This window comes from Vanessa tameamea, chromosome 17, assembly GCF_037043105.1.
Source record: "Vanessa tameamea isolate UH-Manoa-2023 chromosome 17, ilVanTame1 primary haplotype, whole genome shotgun sequence".
Taxonomy (NCBI): domain Eukaryota; kingdom Metazoa; phylum Arthropoda; class Insecta; order Lepidoptera; family Nymphalidae; genus Vanessa; species Vanessa tameamea.
Window position 1 is genome coordinate 8,987,916 of NC_087325.1, and position 20,075 is coordinate 9,007,990.

The 20,075-nt window shown below is 32.6% G+C and overlaps 1 protein-coding gene across 1 annotated transcript in view; it reads right to left on the minus strand.

Moving 5' to 3' along the window:
* Nucleotides 1-20,075, minus strand: part of LOC113400606 (beta-1,4-N-acetylgalactosaminyltransferase bre-4-like) — a 186,075-nt gene that overhangs the window by 5,788 nt on the left and 160,212 nt on the right. The window contains exons 2-7 of the mRNA XM_026640248.2: nucleotides 5,768-5,868; nucleotides 3,440-3,644; nucleotides 2,967-3,262; nucleotides 2,655-2,790; nucleotides 677-774; nucleotides 41-230 (exon numbers count right to left, since the gene is read on the minus strand). Coding sequence (XP_026496033.1) covers nucleotides 41-230; nucleotides 677-774; nucleotides 2,655-2,790; nucleotides 2,967-3,262; nucleotides 3,440-3,609 — 890 coding nt within the window. The 5' untranslated portion in view covers nucleotides 3,610-3,644; nucleotides 5,768-5,868. The remainder of the gene's footprint in view (nucleotides 1-40; nucleotides 231-676; nucleotides 775-2,654; nucleotides 2,791-2,966; nucleotides 3,263-3,439; nucleotides 3,645-5,767; nucleotides 5,869-20,075) is intronic.

Sequence of the window (20,075 nt, forward strand, 5' to 3'; positions counted from 1 at the left end):
TGTTTGAAAGCTAAGAAATATCATGAATTCAAACACTTACTTAAACTTTAATTTATCAATAGAAGCGGACATATGCCTAGGCTGTCGTGGACAGGAATACAGATTTCTAGAGTCAAGAGGCAGCAGGTCTATATCGTGGAAGATGAAGCATTGCCAACCACCCGGCTTTTGCTTTTGACTCTCCACGAACCCAACGTTCATTAGCTTGGCACGATTGAAGTCGCTTGTTCCTGAAATTACAAAAAAAAAGACTGACCGTGTGTCCTATGACATGAAGTCCACTTAGTAGTCCTAAATTGTGTAAACTCGTCTAGGTAGGCACCACCCACTCAGCATATATTTTACCGCCAAACAGTATTACATTGTATTGTTGTATTTCGGTTTGAAGACTGAGCGAGCTAGTATAACTACAGACATAACATCTTTGTTCTCAAGGTGGTTGTCGCATTGGTAATTTGAGGAATGATTTATATTTCTCACTGTATCAATGGCTATGTACTGTGGTGACCACTTAGCTCCAGGTGGCATATATGCTGGTATATGAAATAAAAAAAAACTCAAAACCAATGTATTTCTACCGTCATACCCCTTAAGTTTTATATATTATATTTGAACCATAATTTAATTGGTAAAATTATATTCAATTTTGGAGTTACTCCATTGCGGCGTTATTTACCTTCCTGTTCGATGATAAATATGCCGTATTCGATTTGCTGCTTCATCAGAAACGGATGCATGTGGTTCAGGAATATCGCCAAATGTTGCTGGCGATCTCTGCACATAGAAAATAACTTTAATAATGTCCTTTTTAACCCGCGGCTATGCATGTTTTAAACTATAATAAAGTAACCTCTGTTTACCTTGAGGTTAAAGCTGGCTTTTATTTCAAATTCCGTCACATCCGGTTCAGTGGTTTAGCCGTGATACAGACACAGAAACTGACAGACATACAGAGTCAATTTTGCATTTATAGCGATTTGCATAGATGGCGATAATAAAATATACATTTTTATTTTGATATTTGAATATTTTCCAGCTGCACGGGTAGAAGCCCGTTGAAGATAAAATACAGAGAGAGTAATGTCATCGTTTCAATGTCTTACATGTGACATCGTTAATGGTAACAGGCAAATAAACTTATTTATGTCCGTATATTGATATAAAGAAGTAAAAAGTTAAGTATTAGTACATTTCCCACAGCTGGGCTAAGGCCGTCTCTTTTTTTGGGAATGTTCGAAGCTTAATTTACCACGTTGTTCCAATGCGTTTTTAAATCTGAACAATCTGAACAGTCTGAACAATCTTTGTTTTAAAATCGCGTGTTCTAACGGATCTATCTATTATCTATCTATTTATCTATTCGTTAAATCGATATATAATTATTACTATAAGAAATTTTATTAGTTTAAAGTAGTTTTTTTTTATAATAAGTAATAATCATCTTACACGTCGTTGGTTCTTACAACATTTTATATCAAATAAAAATGATAAGGAAAATTATTAGAACGAGACGATCAATAATAATGTCAGAATAATGACTTGAAGTTCTCCTGTATTCATTTTACTGGCAAATTTTTCGGTCCAAAACAAAGCCGATATAAAATATTTTAGATAACAAAATTCTAGTAAGATAAAGGATCAAGTTATAACTTGTTATCCCAATTTACAGTTTCTGATAATACGAAACTTCACACACGCAAAGAAAAAACAATACGTGACGTAGCGTTTAGGTGCCCAATATTTTAAATTCATTCCAAAATCATAAATCCGCTCCGAAAGGTATAAAGGAAAAAGTCGTGCTAAAGAAGTTCCCAAGGTGTGATAAACGCTGGCTTGGCGTTTATGAAGATTGCTTATTGGCCAGATAACATAAATATCACGACCCTCGCTTTCACTTAGACACGGAGAAGTGTGAGAATTGGTTTCAGAATTTTAATGCAAAATCGCTTTTATCCCTGTCTCTTATCTTTTTAAAAGATAAATATATTTTCCTTCAGACATGGTATAATCGAATTTCATTTTAATCTATCATACCCGAGTTGTTTAAGATTACTTTTGAATTTAAACAATAACTTGTACAGCGTATCTCTTAAAAAATGCTGGTCGGACTTTTGCGTGTTAAATATTTTCTTAATTTTTATGTTATAGCAAGTTTATTATAATCGTTTACTTCTACTGCTGAGCTTCCACAGGTTCCTGCTGCTGGTTTGTTTTCTGCTATACAAAAGGGCAAATATCTAATCTTATTCCACTACAATGCACGGATAGCGGATATATTTCTCAATTTTTTTTTCGGAATTTGATAGTTTCTTCGCAATCATTTTCTAGAATAGTAATCTATACTAATATTCTAAATTTGAAAGTAACTCTGTCTCTCTTTCTGTCTTTTACGGCTAAACTAATGTTGATGAAATTTGCTAAGAAGTAAGCTCGAACCTCGAGGACGGACATAGCAGCAAGGGGTTAAAGTTGTAGAAGAGGGGTAGTATGCAAGTTCATAAAGAATCTTTGTCACAAATTGATTTTCACGTGAGCATTGCCACGGGTTCAGCTAGTTTGATATAAATTATGAAAAGTTCAGTAGAGCCTTTGTTTATTTACTCATGACCATTTATTTAGATCTTTATGATACGGTTTACAAGATTTCCTTTTACCTGTAAGGGACAATAATAGCGACTTTGTGTCGAGCTGTGCAGTTCGGTGGCGAGTAATATCCACCGACTTGTACTTCGGGATATCTTTTTTCGACCCAATCAAGTTCTATCTCAGTCTTGTTTACTGATATTGGACCTAAAAGAAAAAAATATCATTATCTGTTGTTCTAATTTTCTTGAGTTTAACAAACAAATTTAATATTTAATAGTTACTAGACTAGACATTTATGAAATATTTTAGAATTATTTACTGAATTATTATTGGTATTTACGTACATAATAAAAATATATATATTGAAAGTCAATAATTACCCAAATCAGACGGCATTTCATCACAAAGAGGCAAAGAAGGCTCAGAGACTTTGAGTTCGCCATCTTCTGTCGTGACCAGATTTTTTATTCCTTCCATTATTTTAGTAATCAAGAGCGGTGTACTAAAATCTTCTGATACATTTTGGCGCGTCATATTCGATATATCTCTGCTTGAATTGTTTTTGTTCGTACTGTTAGAAAAGGCGACTTTCTGGGAAGAATTCTTCAAAGAGTTCTCTATCGTAGCAGATGGAGTTAGTTTTTTAGGCCAAACTTGCGATGTTTTATCACTAGTCCTGTAAATCATATATATTTTTCAGTAATAATACTCGATTATTTTAATGTAATTTACAAACAGAAACTAGAATCATTTGTATATACATAAATGCTACATGTTGCATTTGAAATGATTTGCTATCTAGTCAATTCGTTGTCCCATAAAACATAGTATTAAATATGCAAAGGAACCGTACCTGAGAGTGGATTGCGTTGCGTTATGCAGTGGTGTGTAGAGGTAGGTTCGGAGTGGCGAAGCGTCGAGGATTGATCCGAATAAGTACTCGACCGCGGCGAGCGCCAGCACCAGCAGTAGCAGCAGGCGGAGCGCCCGCGCCGCCCGCCCGCCGCCCGCTGCTGCGCCCATCAACGCATGCGGTGCGCGAGCGCGCGACTCGAGTTCTGATTAAAAAAACGTTTTATTAAAACCTGAACTGTTTTAGAACGAGTCAATAGTTGACGGTTAAATGTTTCTTGTATTATAATAAGTGCATGCCAATGGTGTTTGGAGTATGTGAAGTAGACCTTAACTTACCGTACCTTAGAAATTATTTTTTAGCCAAATATCAATGCCATCTTCTCTTAATAAAAAGTCTTACATACCATGAGATGGTCCAGTTTTACTATTAATATAAAAAAAAAAATTAATTTAATAAACGAATATATGAATGTTTATTTTGCCATTCACGGATTGGTATATCAGGTTTCACACAGTTGCAATTCATAAAATATATTAAATAATCACAATAAAAAATTTAAATATTTGTAAAATTGCGGAAAGACTGTTAAAACTGCGTTTCAAGAAACGAGAACTCTAAATGCAATAATAATAAAAAGACAATAAAAAACGTTATTACAATTGTTATTAGCAAAGTAATTACTGTAGATTAAGTAAATTAGATTTTACTAGAAAATACAACCTATAATGAGCGAACATTACGTTTTAGTGAACTAAATGTTGTAAGAAAGCGAGCCAAAAATATTATTTACAAACTAGCTTATTCAACATAAATTTTTCTGCATTTTAGCGAATGAAAAAGTGACCATTTTCATTGAAAATTTACATAAAAGCACATAAAGTCACAAAAGGATCTAATGTTTTGTGTACAAACATATGTAAAATTATATATATTTTTTGCTCGAAAGCACTCGAGGGACATTCGGATCACTGAGCCATGAAAAATGGTTTACAGTCAGCAGTTATTTTTAAAGGCACCGGTTTTCGCTAACTTTAGTAAACATTTATCTTGCTGCGTTTAAACTGGACGTTATTTATTGCACCAAGTTTACGGTTGTGTACTTTGACTGTGGCGGGCGTAACAGCCTGTAAATGTCGCACTGCTGGGCACAGGCATGGCTTCTCTCGAACAGAAGTTTTTGAAACTTATGAATGTATGAAATGAATAATTTGATGATTCAATTACAATGATATATTAATCGCACGACAATTCGGTGGTGCTGGTTTTTGGACTTGAAACTTGTTAATATAATTCTGTCGTTTTTAAAGTATTATATGTTAATAAATACTGGAGCAGAAAAAGTTAACTAGTCTTTCTAGTAATTATAAAATATAAAAACAGTAATCGATATTCCGTAATCTTCTGATACACAAAGGAGAGAGAGAGAGAGAGAGAGAGATGTTTTGTTTCTCGCACTTTTCTTAAGCCGTGTCAGATATAAGATTAGAATAATAGCGACGAACCTCTCCCTCGAGAGTAGGAAGATAACTTTTTGATTGTTTCAAAGAATTGTTTGGAAAGTTTAACTGTTATAAAATTAGTACGCTCGACATTGTGAATCGACTATAATCCTATCAAATCAAATTATACTTTAATCAAGTGAAACTTTACAAGCAAATTAGAGTCGTAATTTTTCAGACACGTTTTAAATGTAAAGCTATCAACGAGTCGTAATGTTCAAAATCACAGAGCAATGTCGCTTTGTTGACGACCGTTAATAACTCCACCACACGCACAGTTTTACAGTGTAGCAGTTATTATCGTTCATATGTAGCTAATGTTTTAATATGATATTTAAATAAATTATTATTAAAAAATGTAGATTCTACCGAGACGAACTGGCAAGAAACATAGTAGTTATCTTTTTTAACATTTGAAAAGCAAAGTTATTTCAATCAATTATATTGGCAATATTACTGTTCCATTCCAGAGTCTTAGCGTCATTTTATGTATGTATATTAGTATTATAAATGCGAAAGTAACTCTGTAGCTCTTTCATGGTTAAACCTCTAATCGAATTTGATGAAATTTGATATCAAGCAACCTTGAACTCTAAGGAAGGATATAGGCTACTTTATATGCGTAATATCTGACTACTAAACCCCTACAACGCCGGCGAACCAATCGGCAACAACTAATGTTCTATATAAACTCTCTCAAAAATGGGGTGTGTAATACAAACCGATGTTTTCAAATCAGACTGGTAGATTTTGAGATTTATACAATTATTCGCTTCTAATATTAGTAAAGATGAGCTTATAATCAATAATTCACATTAAGAATTACCTGTTTCTGGAAAGTATGTAAAGAAGGAGCTCTATGAAAATGTCCCATTGTCCGCACTAAAGGTCTTCAACCAAAACTGTTGTAGCTGCTGCCATATTTGCCTGCAAAAGAAAAAATAACTTTAAAATCAGTGGTCCCAATAGTTCAGGACATATAATCGAGTAACGAAAACCTCTTCCCCTTTTGAGGGACATATTTAGAGCATATTCTACGACGCTGGTTCAAATTAGTTTGGTGGATACACATGTGACACATGCAGACTTTGTGTTGCTCATAGTGCACACAATGTTAAAACGAAATGAATTATAAGCAAAAATTAAGCATATGAAAATTCTGTGATTGTAATTATTTAATAAAAAGAATGTATTATTCAAAATCCCTTTAGGACTTCGTGTAGCTTTCATTAGATTTGGGTTGTACCCAGAAGAATTACTTTTAGTCAAACTTATCTCATAAGTCAATGATATTGGGCTTAACTTGAGTAAAGTAAGTGATACTAAAAAAATAATTACAACTCGCTTACGAGTTCGTTTGAAATATGCGAGAAAAAAAAATATTTTGCAAGAATAAGTGTTTATATTATATAGGCAAAAGACTGTCGCTATGGTTAATCCTATTAAATTAGACCAATTTTTACCCATGCAAAGCGTACATAGATGGGCAAAAAAAATAAAAGGTGACATGTTGCAATCTTTACAAATTCAATAGATGTTTTTGCTTAATGGTTTGAATCAATTACAAAATACTACACGAATTATATTCAAAATTTAAATCAACCAAGACATCAGGGATATCTTTGCCTCTGTGTTATTGTTTATTGATTAAAAAAAAAAACTTTTTAGAAAACTTATTTACGTAATATGCAATTATATTAAGTTAAAAATCCATCGGTACTAATACACAAATTGTACAATAAAAACTCTTTTGTTTAACGAATGAAGGAAATATATAAATTATATTATGTTATTTACACTTCAATCCTCTTTTATTATACGCGCATTATGACATAACGAGGAAAGGGGTGGAGTTAGGTATAATGATATGTTGTAATGTTGGCTGGATGCGTTCTAAATCTAGAATAGTACGCAGAAATTAAAATACTAGAAGTATTTAATTAAGTACTTTATTAATTATTAATTTTAAATATTATTTTGGTTTTCTCATTGGGGTACCGTTGGCGAGCCGTTTATAGAGTAAGCAAATGTTTATCTTTATGCAAGAAATTATTGAATAATGTTTTTTTTTGAATAAATTACTTCGTTCGTTTTTTTCGAACAAGAAGCTAAATGTTTTGATCATAATCCCTACTAATATTTTAGATGCGAGTAACTCTGTCTTTTACCTCTTCATGCTTAAACCGCTTCACCGGTTTTTATCATGGAAATCATCCCTTAAGGGCGTGAAAAAGCGGGTTAAGGTGAGTGTGGGGGGGAATCAATCATTTCTCGAGTAAGAAATATAAGTCATTACAATTTAACTTTTCGTCAACTTAAATAACATAATCATAACATAAATAACATAATCAGCCTGTAAATTTCCCACTGCTGGACTAAGGCCTCCTCACCCGTTGAGGAGAAGGTATGGAGCATATTCCACCACGCTGCTCCAATGCGGGTTGGTGGAATAAACATGTGGCAGAATTTCGTTGAAATTAGACACATGCAGGTTTCCTCACGATGTTTTCCTTCACCGCCGAGCACGAGATGAATTATAAACACAAATTAAGCACATGAAAATTCAGTGGTGCCTGCCTGGGTTTGAACCCGAAATCATCGGTTAAGATGCACGCGTTCTAACCACTGGGCCATCTCGGCTCTTTTATTATAACGTTTGTTCATTATATATATAATGTTTTATACATTTCACGCGGGTACAGCAGTGAATTCAGCTAGTATGCATAATAAAGAAGTTGTTTAACCATGTAACATTGTAATTAGTTGTATATACTTGTTGTTTTTGTATATTACAAAACGTTTGGTTTTTCCATAGGTCTTTTTATCTTTTATCCTTGAAGGCTATAATAGTTTTAATTGATGAATATTTTATCTGATTCTAATAAAAAATAATTTATCCGAACAGTCTAATTTAGAACATGTTTAATTATAAAGTTTCTTTATAGTTAAGATACGCCATCTGTTACTCTAATGATTTATTGTATTGTTAATACAGAATATGAGTTATGTTATAAAATAAAGTCCTATTTATAAGACGTTTAAGAATTTAGGATTACTTATTATGCAACTTTTTATAATTCTAACTTCAATTCATAACTAAATAAAAAAAATCTCACTCCATTCTCGACTAGTTTCGCAGTGTGACTAAAAATATGCCTCTATACGTCGTTATGTATCTTCAAACTGTCAAGCTGATTTTGAAGTGAAACTTCTTTAGAATTACTGTGATTTGAAACTGAAGTTATGTTATGAAGTTTAATTTCTACTGCATGTGAATTTAACAGACACTAGGTATTTTTTATTTGTTACACTGGAAAACCTAACAAAAAATCAGCGTCAGTCCTTTGTCTCTTCAGGAGACTTCATGGCCTCCGCCTAGAACCTAGAACAATCTGGAGCTATCTCAAACTATAATGTATTATAACTTAAATATATATATCATTTATATATCTATTATATATAAAGTTATTTTTATAAAATTGCACTATGTTATTGTTATTTAACGAAACATAAAGAGTCTTTCATTATTTTTCCTTTTTTATGATAACAATATTAAATAAGAATTTAGTTGTTGTATACATATAAAACCTTCATAATAGCTAACCTATTTACATCAGCATTATACTAAAACTTTATTGAGCGTAGCTTGTCCCCAATTAATATTTGTAGCTTTTGTTTCTCGTAACAATAACAGGGACGGGTGGTTTAACGGCAACATATTTTTAATGTCGTTGTTTTGTTACTGTAACCTTGTATATATATTTTTTCATTAAATTAATAAATCTTTGCCGACGTCTGATCCGTTACGATATAATCTATAACAGTTACTTTCTAATATTCTATTAAGCACCTACGATGCAGGAACATCTAGTACGGGTACCATCAGATCCATGAAACATTTGTAAATGTTGATATTAATTATATTTATTTTTTATTCTTCCTTAATTTGATTGAGTTTAGAAGTTTTGCCATACTTGCATGTTTTTATTCCTTCAGTAGTTTTATAAGAACATATTTTATACTTTTTTTTGTGTCTGTTTGTAGTAGTGCAGTAGGCTACTGGCCTTTATAGCTTCACCGGGCGTTGGGGCGAGTACTAGACTCAGCCTTGAGGTTTGAGCCCTTTCGGTATCGAGAGTAACGTTCGTCCTGAGAGTGTCTCCTATGAGATCGCACCTCGGCTCAGAAGAGATACTTATTGCTATATGCTCAAGAGATACTTATTTATGCACGGTTAATATATGTATTCTTTTGTTATGTTTAAGAACAATATCATTGACGTTTACATTTTTTTTGTCTGTCACCTTTATGTTATGTTGGCAACATTCTTAAGTCTCATATATCGAAATGTTTGAAAACGTAAATTAAATATTAAATAGATCTATAACAGTTAATGATAGATTATTAATAATGCCTCGTATATTATTCTGCTTATGCTATTAATGAATATAATATCAAGTACCGGGCAATTATTATTTTGCTCTCAGTATAACCGGAAATAAATAAAATTTGTATTGATTGATACAATATCCACTAGAATTTATTATTAAGTTGTCCTTTGCACCCATAACTGTGACGATTAAACGATATTTGAATATGTTTTTTGTCTTTTATGATGAACGTATTACGAATACACTTTTATGAGGGAAAAGTGTTGAGCCCTTTCGTAGGCTTTCAGGGAATACATTACACTCGGTGTACATGACGAGGTTGTAAATGCATTTTATTTAACATCACTCTCTGGATGTGGTAATTTAAAAGGAAAAAGTTTCTATCATCAGAACTATTTTTAAAAAACAAATAAACAAAATTGATTAAAAATTTTGTACATAAACATAACATAAACAGCCTGTAAATTTCCCACTGCTGGGCTAAGGCCTCCTCTCCCTTTGAGGAGAAGGTATGGAGCATATTCCACCACGCTGCTCCAATGCGGGTTGGTGGAATACACACGTGGCAGAATTTCGTTGAAATTAGACACATGCAGGTTTCCTCACGATGTTTTCCTTCACCGCCGAGCACGAGATGAATTATAAACACAAATTAAGCAAATGTAAATTCAGTGGTGCCTGCCTGGGTTTGAACCCGAAATCATCGGTTAAGATGCACGCGTTCTAACCACTAGGCCATCTCGGCTAAAAAAAAATTTTGTAACGAAGCTAAAATAAAATAATTGTTTTTGATTATAACTAATACATTTTAAATATTATTTACGTACAACTACCTACAGCTACCTACTCACTAATACTAAACCTTTTCCTTACGGCAACGAAATCTACCAAGGATTTTATTTATTATGCATTCAATGGGACGATTTATATATGACCCAAACATATAAAAGAAACAAAAAAAAACCAACTACTAAAAATCACACGCGCAGACAAGGTCTATCCTATATAAAATAAAGCGTTTTCATTTTTTTCCGTAAAACATTATCCGGAACAATTAAATCCTTTAATAAATATCACGTCAACGGGTATTGCAAAATATTTGTTTTAAAACTTGTCATGTTTGCGCGCAACGAAATTTTCCCTATACGCTGAAATTTGTTTTGAGTACAAACATGCACAACCTTTGACATGAGAAGTGGTTACTGGAAATATTCTCAAACAATAAGGTTCTATGTACATTATACGTACATTGTATAATGTGCTTTATGTTAGAATTAGAGCGAGTTTTTTGATCCAATTTGCTATTTACAATCTTTTACATATAGTTTTCGTGCATCGGCAATATTTTAGGCGAGTTCGAACAAAACCCTAATACTGTTGAAACATTGCAAACTACGTACATTAGTCGTGTCTATTTACTAGACATTCGCGGCATGAATTAAGTACGGAAATGTTAAAAGTATGAACGCAGTAAGCAAATGTTCCAAGTAAAAGGTAATTTTTCCACAAACAGCATAACCTCTGAAACGAGCTCCGATTGCCAGGTACGTCATCAAACACGCGTTTGAAATGTAAATAAATTTACTTTGTACATAGCTCGGCTTCCTGCCTAAATGTAGATTGTAAATCAAATTCATTTCCCGCATGACTAAAAATGAACTTTAGGACCATGGCTTAAAGTCCAATATCCTATGAATTGATTCCATACACCAAGCGCTATAGTAGCTCGTATATCAATAGGAAATATTTTATGAATGGCCCTTAAAGGGGATAGAAAAATTGCCATATAAAGGAATAGAGAATTTCCAGGCCACAGGTTTCATTTGATGCAGAGATTCAGACGAGGGTACGGCAGCATTTGTCACGCTAAGTGTAAATCATGATCTTGTGTTACCTCTAACTATTATTCATAAACGTGCAAAGTTTCATCATATTTATCCTAATATAAAGGACTAAAGTGATTTTAATTTCTTTCATATAATGTAGCAGTTTAAGTAGATCTAAACAAGTTATAGACTGACAAAAAAAAAAAAAAAACTCCCCAATTATTTGAAATTATAAATATGTATAAGAATAGGATTCGTAATGTAGAAAGTTTCTTCGATAGAAAATCCTTCGATTCGAATTGAATGCATTTCTCTAAACACATACGATAGTTAAATATGTCACCATTTTAAGGCAAATCATCAATCATCGGTCTGAGAAATAGAACATAATTGTGCAGCATAAGACTATTTACGTCGTTTTATTATTTTACGAGCGAAAACCGCGGTATCGCATCTTATCAGCGATGAGTCGGGATTCCCCGTCTTCAATAATAAGTGGTACTGTGTGGATGAAAGAACGTAAACAGATGTCAATACAAAAATACGACGCACGACGCTACAAAAGCCGTAGTTTCGCTATTGCGACGCCGTTTGTAAACAGCCTGAGACGTATTAAATGTGAGTTCGCGAGATGAGATCCGTTTGGACGACCGTATTAAAAACAAAAAACAAATCGTAAAGTCTTAATTAACCAATACATATTAGGATATTATAATAGATGTAGATAGATAGATATATGTTTATATAATGTATTTACTTGGTGGTAGGGCTTTGTGCAACCCCGTCTGGGTAGATTACCACTAACTCATCTTATATTCTACCGTCAAACAACAGTACTCGGTTTTGTTGTTGTCCAGTTTGAAGAGTGAGTCAGCCAGTGAAACTACAGGCACAAGGAACATAACATCTTAGTTTCCAAGGTTGGTGGCGAAGTGGCTTTATAAGGTATCCTTAATATTTATTACGTGCCATTGTTCATGGGCGATGGTGACCACTTACTATCAGGTGGCCCAAAAGAAATTTGAAACTAACCTAGCGAAACAAAGCACTTGAAAATGGCACGACACAAAGGATTGTGGACATTATTAAATCAAGTGCAATTGTGGCAAGGATAGTTAGTCTACAAATTTTACCCTAATGTTCGCATTTTTAGGATTAAAAATATTTTTTATTACGTACAAACACACACGCACAGCATTTGCAGTACCGGAAAAAAAGACACCATTTGAAATTTAATATTGGTGCTGTTAAACTTACGAAAATAAATAAATATAGGAGTACTTCCGCAGCGGTTTCAATGACAGTTTATAAATTCACGCTAACGTTTTCAGTGAAACATCACAGAAATTCGAAAGCTGTACAAAAATAATTTTAACGTGTATGATGCCAAATTTTTGCTGGTCAAAAAAAAAGTACGCGCTAGTGAAAAAAAAAATTGTGACTGGAATCGCATCTAATATTTTGTGACCTTTGCCCGTAAACGTCGAGATATACTTTTTTCTTTTTGTTTTTCTATCTAAAACTTATATCCATTAGTTTTATATAATTTTCCTCTAGCTGTTTCTTGCCGGTCATTAGTGAATCTTTCTCACATCAGTGTTTTTACGCTTATAAACGGAGACCTATTTTAAGAATCATTTGTGAGAAGAAATACAATATTAGTATTATATTAATATTATTATACAGGAATACAATAGGCATTGTATTCCTGTATAATAATACAGCAATACAATTCATTCATCACTTTATCTTCATCATTGGCCTGTTTCGATCTAAAAGAGACGTATCCAGGTAGATATAGACTGAACTCGAATGATGTACCAATTGGCGCATAGGCCCTATAGTACTGAGTGAGCCAAGTATGTCAAAGGTTTTAATATGAAACGCAAAAATCGCTACTGGAAGAAGTAACGATTCAGCTTATTGCTATAAGAGTCCTTAGAAGCAAATATAATAATCAAAGGTTACATTGTCGTGTTGGACTTTTAATGGGAACACAAAATAGTTACGTCAAGCGAAGTGCCGCCAATACACAAGTTATAAAGTTGTATCGACATCTGTCACTCGCAACTTTCCGCTCTACGAAAGTGTTAACAAAGTTATTTGTTTTGACAACGAGATGACTTCCCAAGTAGGTTGAGAAATTCGGATCGAGCACAGAACAAGTTTTCCTTAGCGGCTGGAAATGGCAACAGAACTTATAGCAAATAAGCGATTTAATTTATCCTGAACTGGTTCGAACATGTTTAAATATTTAATCATTTTCTTTATTCTGAGAGATAAGAGCTGTTTTGAATTATCGTTGTGGTTACTATCAGGTGTAGTTAAAGGTACTATTGGTACAGTGTTTGAAATTCGACCGAAATCATTATTGAAAAATTTATGAGGCAAACGTATACATATGTTTTATTTGTCACCTGTTTACAAACAGGTCGGTGGTCACCACTGCCCGTAGACATTGGCACCGCCTTAAAAACTAAGATATGTCTCTTGTGCCTGTAGTTACACTGGCTGTCTCGACCTTCAAACCGAAACACAACGATACTAAGTATCGCTGTTTGGCGGTAGAATATATAATAAGTACCTACCCAGAAAGGTTTTCACAAAGCTCTGTCAGTAAGTACTTTACTACAAAAAGATTTTTAATTTAATTTGTCTTATTAAGCTCTGTCAGTAAGTACTTTACTACAAAAATATTTTTAATTTAATTTGTCTTATTATTTTTGTAGTGATTACTTCTTATAAGAGGGTAAACCGCTTCGTTACATAACGCGTTACGGCTTCAGTCTGGCTTCCCTTTCTCTTACGAATACGGCAGCGGTAGGCAGGCTCTTCCTCCTTCACTCTAACCTATTAGAAGTATTTCGGACAGTCGTTTTCTTTTCTGTCGGGTGTACCGAGACGCACACGTATTTTTAAATACAATCCATATCATACAATTGTTATGATATGGATTTTTATGGCGAGTCTTTGATGCCAATTAAAGCATTATAAACAATATTTGATTCGTATAAAATAATTCAAGTTTTTTCATAATTATAAAATATTATAGAAAATCACAACTGTTTGGAAAAATTATAGTTGACTCAAAACGGTGAATTAAGAACGATCTTTGTCCAAATAATATACTATCGGTCCGTGCAAACATCTGAAAAATGTAAAAGTTTGAATCTTTTTACCTTAATTTAAGGGCGAAAAAAACGTTAAAAAGTTCCGCCACCAGTTTCGTTTTAGAGCGGCGATTAATTTATCGAAGTAGGCAATTAATGTTGGTGAAAAAAGCATTTTATGGCAACACCGTTTCATAAATTAGTGCTAATGACCGCTAAGCAATCTTGCGGTAAACCAGCCGAGATGAGAGCTCAGCTTTTTTTAGTTTTATGTTTGCTTTAAGCGTATCTATCATTTGATATATATATTTTTTTTTGTTGTAAATGTTAACCATTTCTTATATCAACAATGCGCCGATTATGTCAATGTCTTCTTTACACTGGCTTGCACACCCTTCGAATTTGAACTCAGTTATACAAAGCATTGCTGTTTAAAGGTAGAATTAATGACGAGTGAATGGTACATATCGTGTTGGACTTTCATAAAGTCCCGGTACTGTCATCCAGATTCCAATATAAATATTCTACGCATTCGTAAATACAGGTACACTCTCTGTTCTGATGGATGCAATCTGACGCGATCGGAGTGTTCAGGCGTAAGACTGACGGTTTCACATACATTCCAAGGCACAATAATGTAAAATTTAATTTAAACCCAGGATGTCTGTCATGCAGTTCAATAAGCTAGCCACTAGACCAAAGGGATATTCAACGAACGAAACATATCATAATGTATACACAGTATAACATATGTATGTTTGGACGTTCATCAAATATCAATAGATCTATTATCTTGACGTAGCCTGTCATGTATCGGACCGCAATATCCCACACACGGCTGAACAAAGGTGTCCTACCCTTGACTCTCATTAAGATAAGGTTTTGGACCTTATTTAAACAATCTATTCGAATTACATACGATATTTGTATAGTTGACGAAATTTAAATTCAATACTAATTTAATATACTTTAATCAATAATACGAATAAGAATTCAAGAAAATTACAGAATAAATTAAGTGTGGAGCCTGAGAACTGACAAGAAATTCAGTTGTCACTCTTTTTCTTAAATTATTGTATTATATATATTTACTTTAGAAGTCTATATATAATATAATGTATTGTATGTGTATTGTAACATAATACAGGTTATTATACAGAGCTGTTTCCGCAGGTGCGGTCATGTTTCAATCTCCTGAAACCGGAAATATGGGAATCGGAGTTTGATAGAAATTAATTGTTATTATTGAAATTCTAATAACCATAGATATGATGTATCTCGCAAGACTCTATAAATATCGTGACAAGTAAAATAAGTTTTATTTTATGAAATAATTCAGAGTTTAAAATACATAGTTACACATTTTTATTCATAGACTTTTGTTTATATTTTGACGCACGAACGTGATAGTTTCCATTTGCGTGCAGTAATAGTTGAGACAATGCAGATGAGATACTGATTATTCGAATTAATTTGAATCTTTATCTCTCTTACTCATAATAAGACTTGTTATGCGAAAAAGAGACAAGAATATGGTAATTTATTTAATTATCTAGATACCTACATTTTTCTACAACAAAAGATCCCCCCTTTTGTAGTAGAATGAAGTTCTTATCTATCGTCTAAAGCTTATGAAATTATATCTATGACGATTACTTTCGAGTTATAAATATTGAATGGCAGCAAAAGTTTTAGTTATATGTTTCGGTTTTCGATTTATTCACGTAAAAATCTGTCCTTGATTCGCAGTTCGTGTATTTAAACTGCTTCGATTTTGTTTCAAAGCGAATATCGGTTTTTTTTTGTTAACAAACCAAACGGGATTTTCGATTGATTGTCCATAGTAAAGGTAAAAATGTAAATGATATTTGAAAAGTAAAAATATTTCATTATTTGTATAAAATCTAAGCTAAGATTATTCATATTTGATATGATTTTTCCAAAATATAGGTATACGTGTACATCTTAACCGATGATTGCGGGTTCAAACCCAGACAAGCACTGTATTTTGATGTGCTTAATTTGTGTTTATAATTCATCTCGTGTTTGGCGGTGAAGGAAAACATCGCGAGGAAACCTGCATGTGTGTAATTTCCACGAAATTCTGTCACATGTGAATCCACCAACCGGCATTGGAGCAGTGTGGTGGAATATGCGCCTAACCTTCTCCTCAAAGACCCCTTAGACCAGCAGTGGGAAATATACAGGCTGTTACTATACTATACAAACTGTATTTTGTAAGATGCTATAATACTAAAATTGATATCTATCCTCATGGATCGAAATTACATCGAGAACGAAAACCGTAATAATATGTCTATATAAGTAGACTAGAGAAACCGGTAATCTTTGTCCCGTCTGTGTATACGAGTAGTACACAATAATATAAAATTCAATACAAGATTGTTCTTTTCAGCATAAATCTATCGAATAGACACTCTTGTCCTTTAAGGGAAAAGGAAATATATTTATATTGCATCGTAAATAAGGTTACAAAGGATTTATCCTCCGAATCCTCATTTGGGTTTAGAGATTAAATATTCGAATAAGATTTGAATAAAACGTTGTATAAACGATATAAAGTTTTATTTACACTAAGTATAATATATCGGATTTGATTTCATACTTTTTGCATTTTAATTTTAATAATAAATGCAACTCATAATACTGGTAATATCAATAAAACCTTATTATGTTTCAATAACATAAAAGTAATACGACATATATATCTATTATAATATTATACAGGTTTGTAGGGGGTTGCTACATATATATATATATATATATATATATATATATATATATATATATATATTACAACTCTTATCAAATAGATTATGCAATATATAATCGTTAAAATTTTAGTGAATTATGTTTTATTTATGAACTAGCTGATAGCCACCAGCTTTGCTAGGTATTAAATGAACAAAAATAGGTAAAATTTTAGATTGGTCTTCGTTAGTAGTGTACAAGAAGAAAAAATATATATATATCAATATAATATATTAAAATTTCAATTCATCCACTAACTCGTGTTAGAACAGCGTGGTGGAATTTGCTCCAAAACATTTCCTCAAAAGGAGATGAGGCCTTATCCCCACAGTGAGACTTTTAAAAGCTGATACTTTACTCTTAAACTCAAATTTTCTAGATTTATTTTCCTCTTCGACAAGCTACGGATTTCTGCTTTTATAATTTTACAAGAGGCTTATTAAAACTTTCTTGAATATTAAATAGTGTCGAATATCCGATGTAATTATTTTACAACTAAGAGGAGCTGTTCGTAAAGTTATTTAGAAGTAGCCTTAAGACCGTCTTAAGTGGCTTTACAACTGTTTCTTTTTTAAATTACATCTCTTTGTATTAACTAGAAAATAGGTTAGATAAAAAAGAGGTTTTATTGTGTATTTTATATTAAGTACAAGTTGTCACTCTTGGCTTTGCTCACATTTTATGGGGTGGTCGTCAGATATTAGGAATAAAAAGTAGCATATGGGGATCCTTGGAGTTCAAGTTTGCTTCATACCAAATTTCATCAAATTCGGTTCAGTGGCTTAGCCGTGAAAAGAGTAACAGACAGACAGACAGACAGAGTCACTATTGCATTTATAGTATTAGTATAGCAGTATAGATTAAAGGAGTTTAAATAGTATTATGATTATAAACTTTATAGCACACAACGAAGAACATTTACATCAAAAATAAATAGAACATAGGAAAAGGTGAGCTTATCGCCGAAGAGCCACCTCCTTCGGGCAACCTTCGAACAGAGGAAATGTTCTTGTGATGTTACAGGTGTACAAGTTTTTCAAGATAAAATAAAACATGCAATTTTAAACAACATCTTACTCTATAATAATTAATGTTTTACAAGAAATTGATTTATTTAATACGTTTAAGTAATAGTACAGTAAAAGTTCAGTTAACCCAAATAATATTATTTAAAGCAGTCTCTCGTAAACACTAAAACGAATATGTTACAAATTAAAGTGTATGTAAAGGCACCGTTGGTCCGCAATGACGACTGAACCGATATGAATCTCAAGTAACTCTCGCAAGTAACTCAGTAGTTAATCTTTTTCTCACATTAAATCCTTGGTTTTTGGAAATCAGTGAAATATGTATATAAAACAATATGCGGGTTACTGGCCAGTGCAACTGTAGGTACAAGGTACATTGGCAGGTCGCATTGACGATGTAAGAAATTAAACTTCCAAACGGCACCAATGTCTATGGTAGAGAGTCACCACAAATTTCTATGTAAGTGGTTACAATTACTAACAGGTGTCTATTTGACGGTGCGCTAATGCCATACACAAGATTTAAAAAAAAAATACATTTTTTCTTGACAAGAATATTGTTTTAAAGGATGGTTTTCCTTTACATCATGAATGCGCTACCAACCTTATGAACATCTCACTCTCTTTTCAAACCAGAATACAACGATACAGCGTGTTTAGCGATAGAATGTGTGGTGAACAGGTGGTACCAACTCAGGCGGACTTGCATAAAGCACTATTACGAAGTAAGCATACCATATTTGCTTTTAGATATTGGTTTTCTAAACATATTTTAGTTCAATTAATGTCGATACACAAAATCTTAAAACAGTAATAGCATGACGTACCCATCTCTTTCCAACATAAAATACAAATTGTATAAAAAAATCTTGTTTAAATAAACATGCTGTGTGTCACATCAGAAAGACAACATCACAATTTACAGGAAACCAATTAAAACTTTGCATATTTTCAGCTTCCCCTCGACTAAATTTGAAGCAATTAAACTTTTTGCCGCCATAACTTGAGTCAAATAAGGATATTAGACGAACAGAGCCAATTTTAGGGACTAATCAAATCAATCAATTAATACTAGTATTTTTTTAAATACTATGATGTATGTATACCATTTTCGTTTAAAATACAAAACAAATAATAGCAGAATTCGATTCTTTCCTTGTTTTGTATTTAAACGTATATTTTTATATCAGTTTTAATTGATTGTATAAACGGAACCGTGTTCAGCAAATATATTCCAACCCGTATATAATGTTATGCATATAATTTCAAAGTCATTTTTTTTTTATATATTTTTTTAATTTCTTATAATTGGTTTTCTCATTTCAATGTTAACAACTTTTATTCTGTACATCACGGGCCAGTTGTTAAAATAAACAATAAAGCCTTCGAACTAAAAATGCTGTTGAAAAAATGATTACTATTTAAAAAAAAAACTGACAAAAAAAAGTATCTTCTAACATCTGATGTCAAGAAAGTAATAAATCAGGGTCGAACTTAACACTGTTTATAAGCAAGACTATTAATTGTTTCTACATTACGAATTCTAATTATTTTGTACATACATTTATTATTAATAGTTAACTTCAAGTAATGAATAATATCGTTCAAATTAATGGCATGACATCGTAATTATCATTGATAGCAGGAAATTTCCCTTTGAATAAAACATTCAAGGTTTCCCATACAAATGAAGACATCAATGAATTACGATACTCCTTCATTCGGTAGGTTTATAGTTTATTTAGTTCTTTTTTTAAATATTAATTTAAAGACCCATCAAATATTTATAAGAAAAATAAACTCTAATGACTTTACCTATGAATGCTATTTATGTTATTAGTTATGCAATTCTGTGGTTTTTTTTTTAATTTCAAGTTGGTTGGTGGACGGGCAAGTGTCCACCTGATGTTAAGTGGTCGCCACCACCAATAAACATTGACACTGTAAGAAATATTAATCATTCCTTACTTCACCATTGCAACACCAATTTTGGGAGTTGTACAAGTC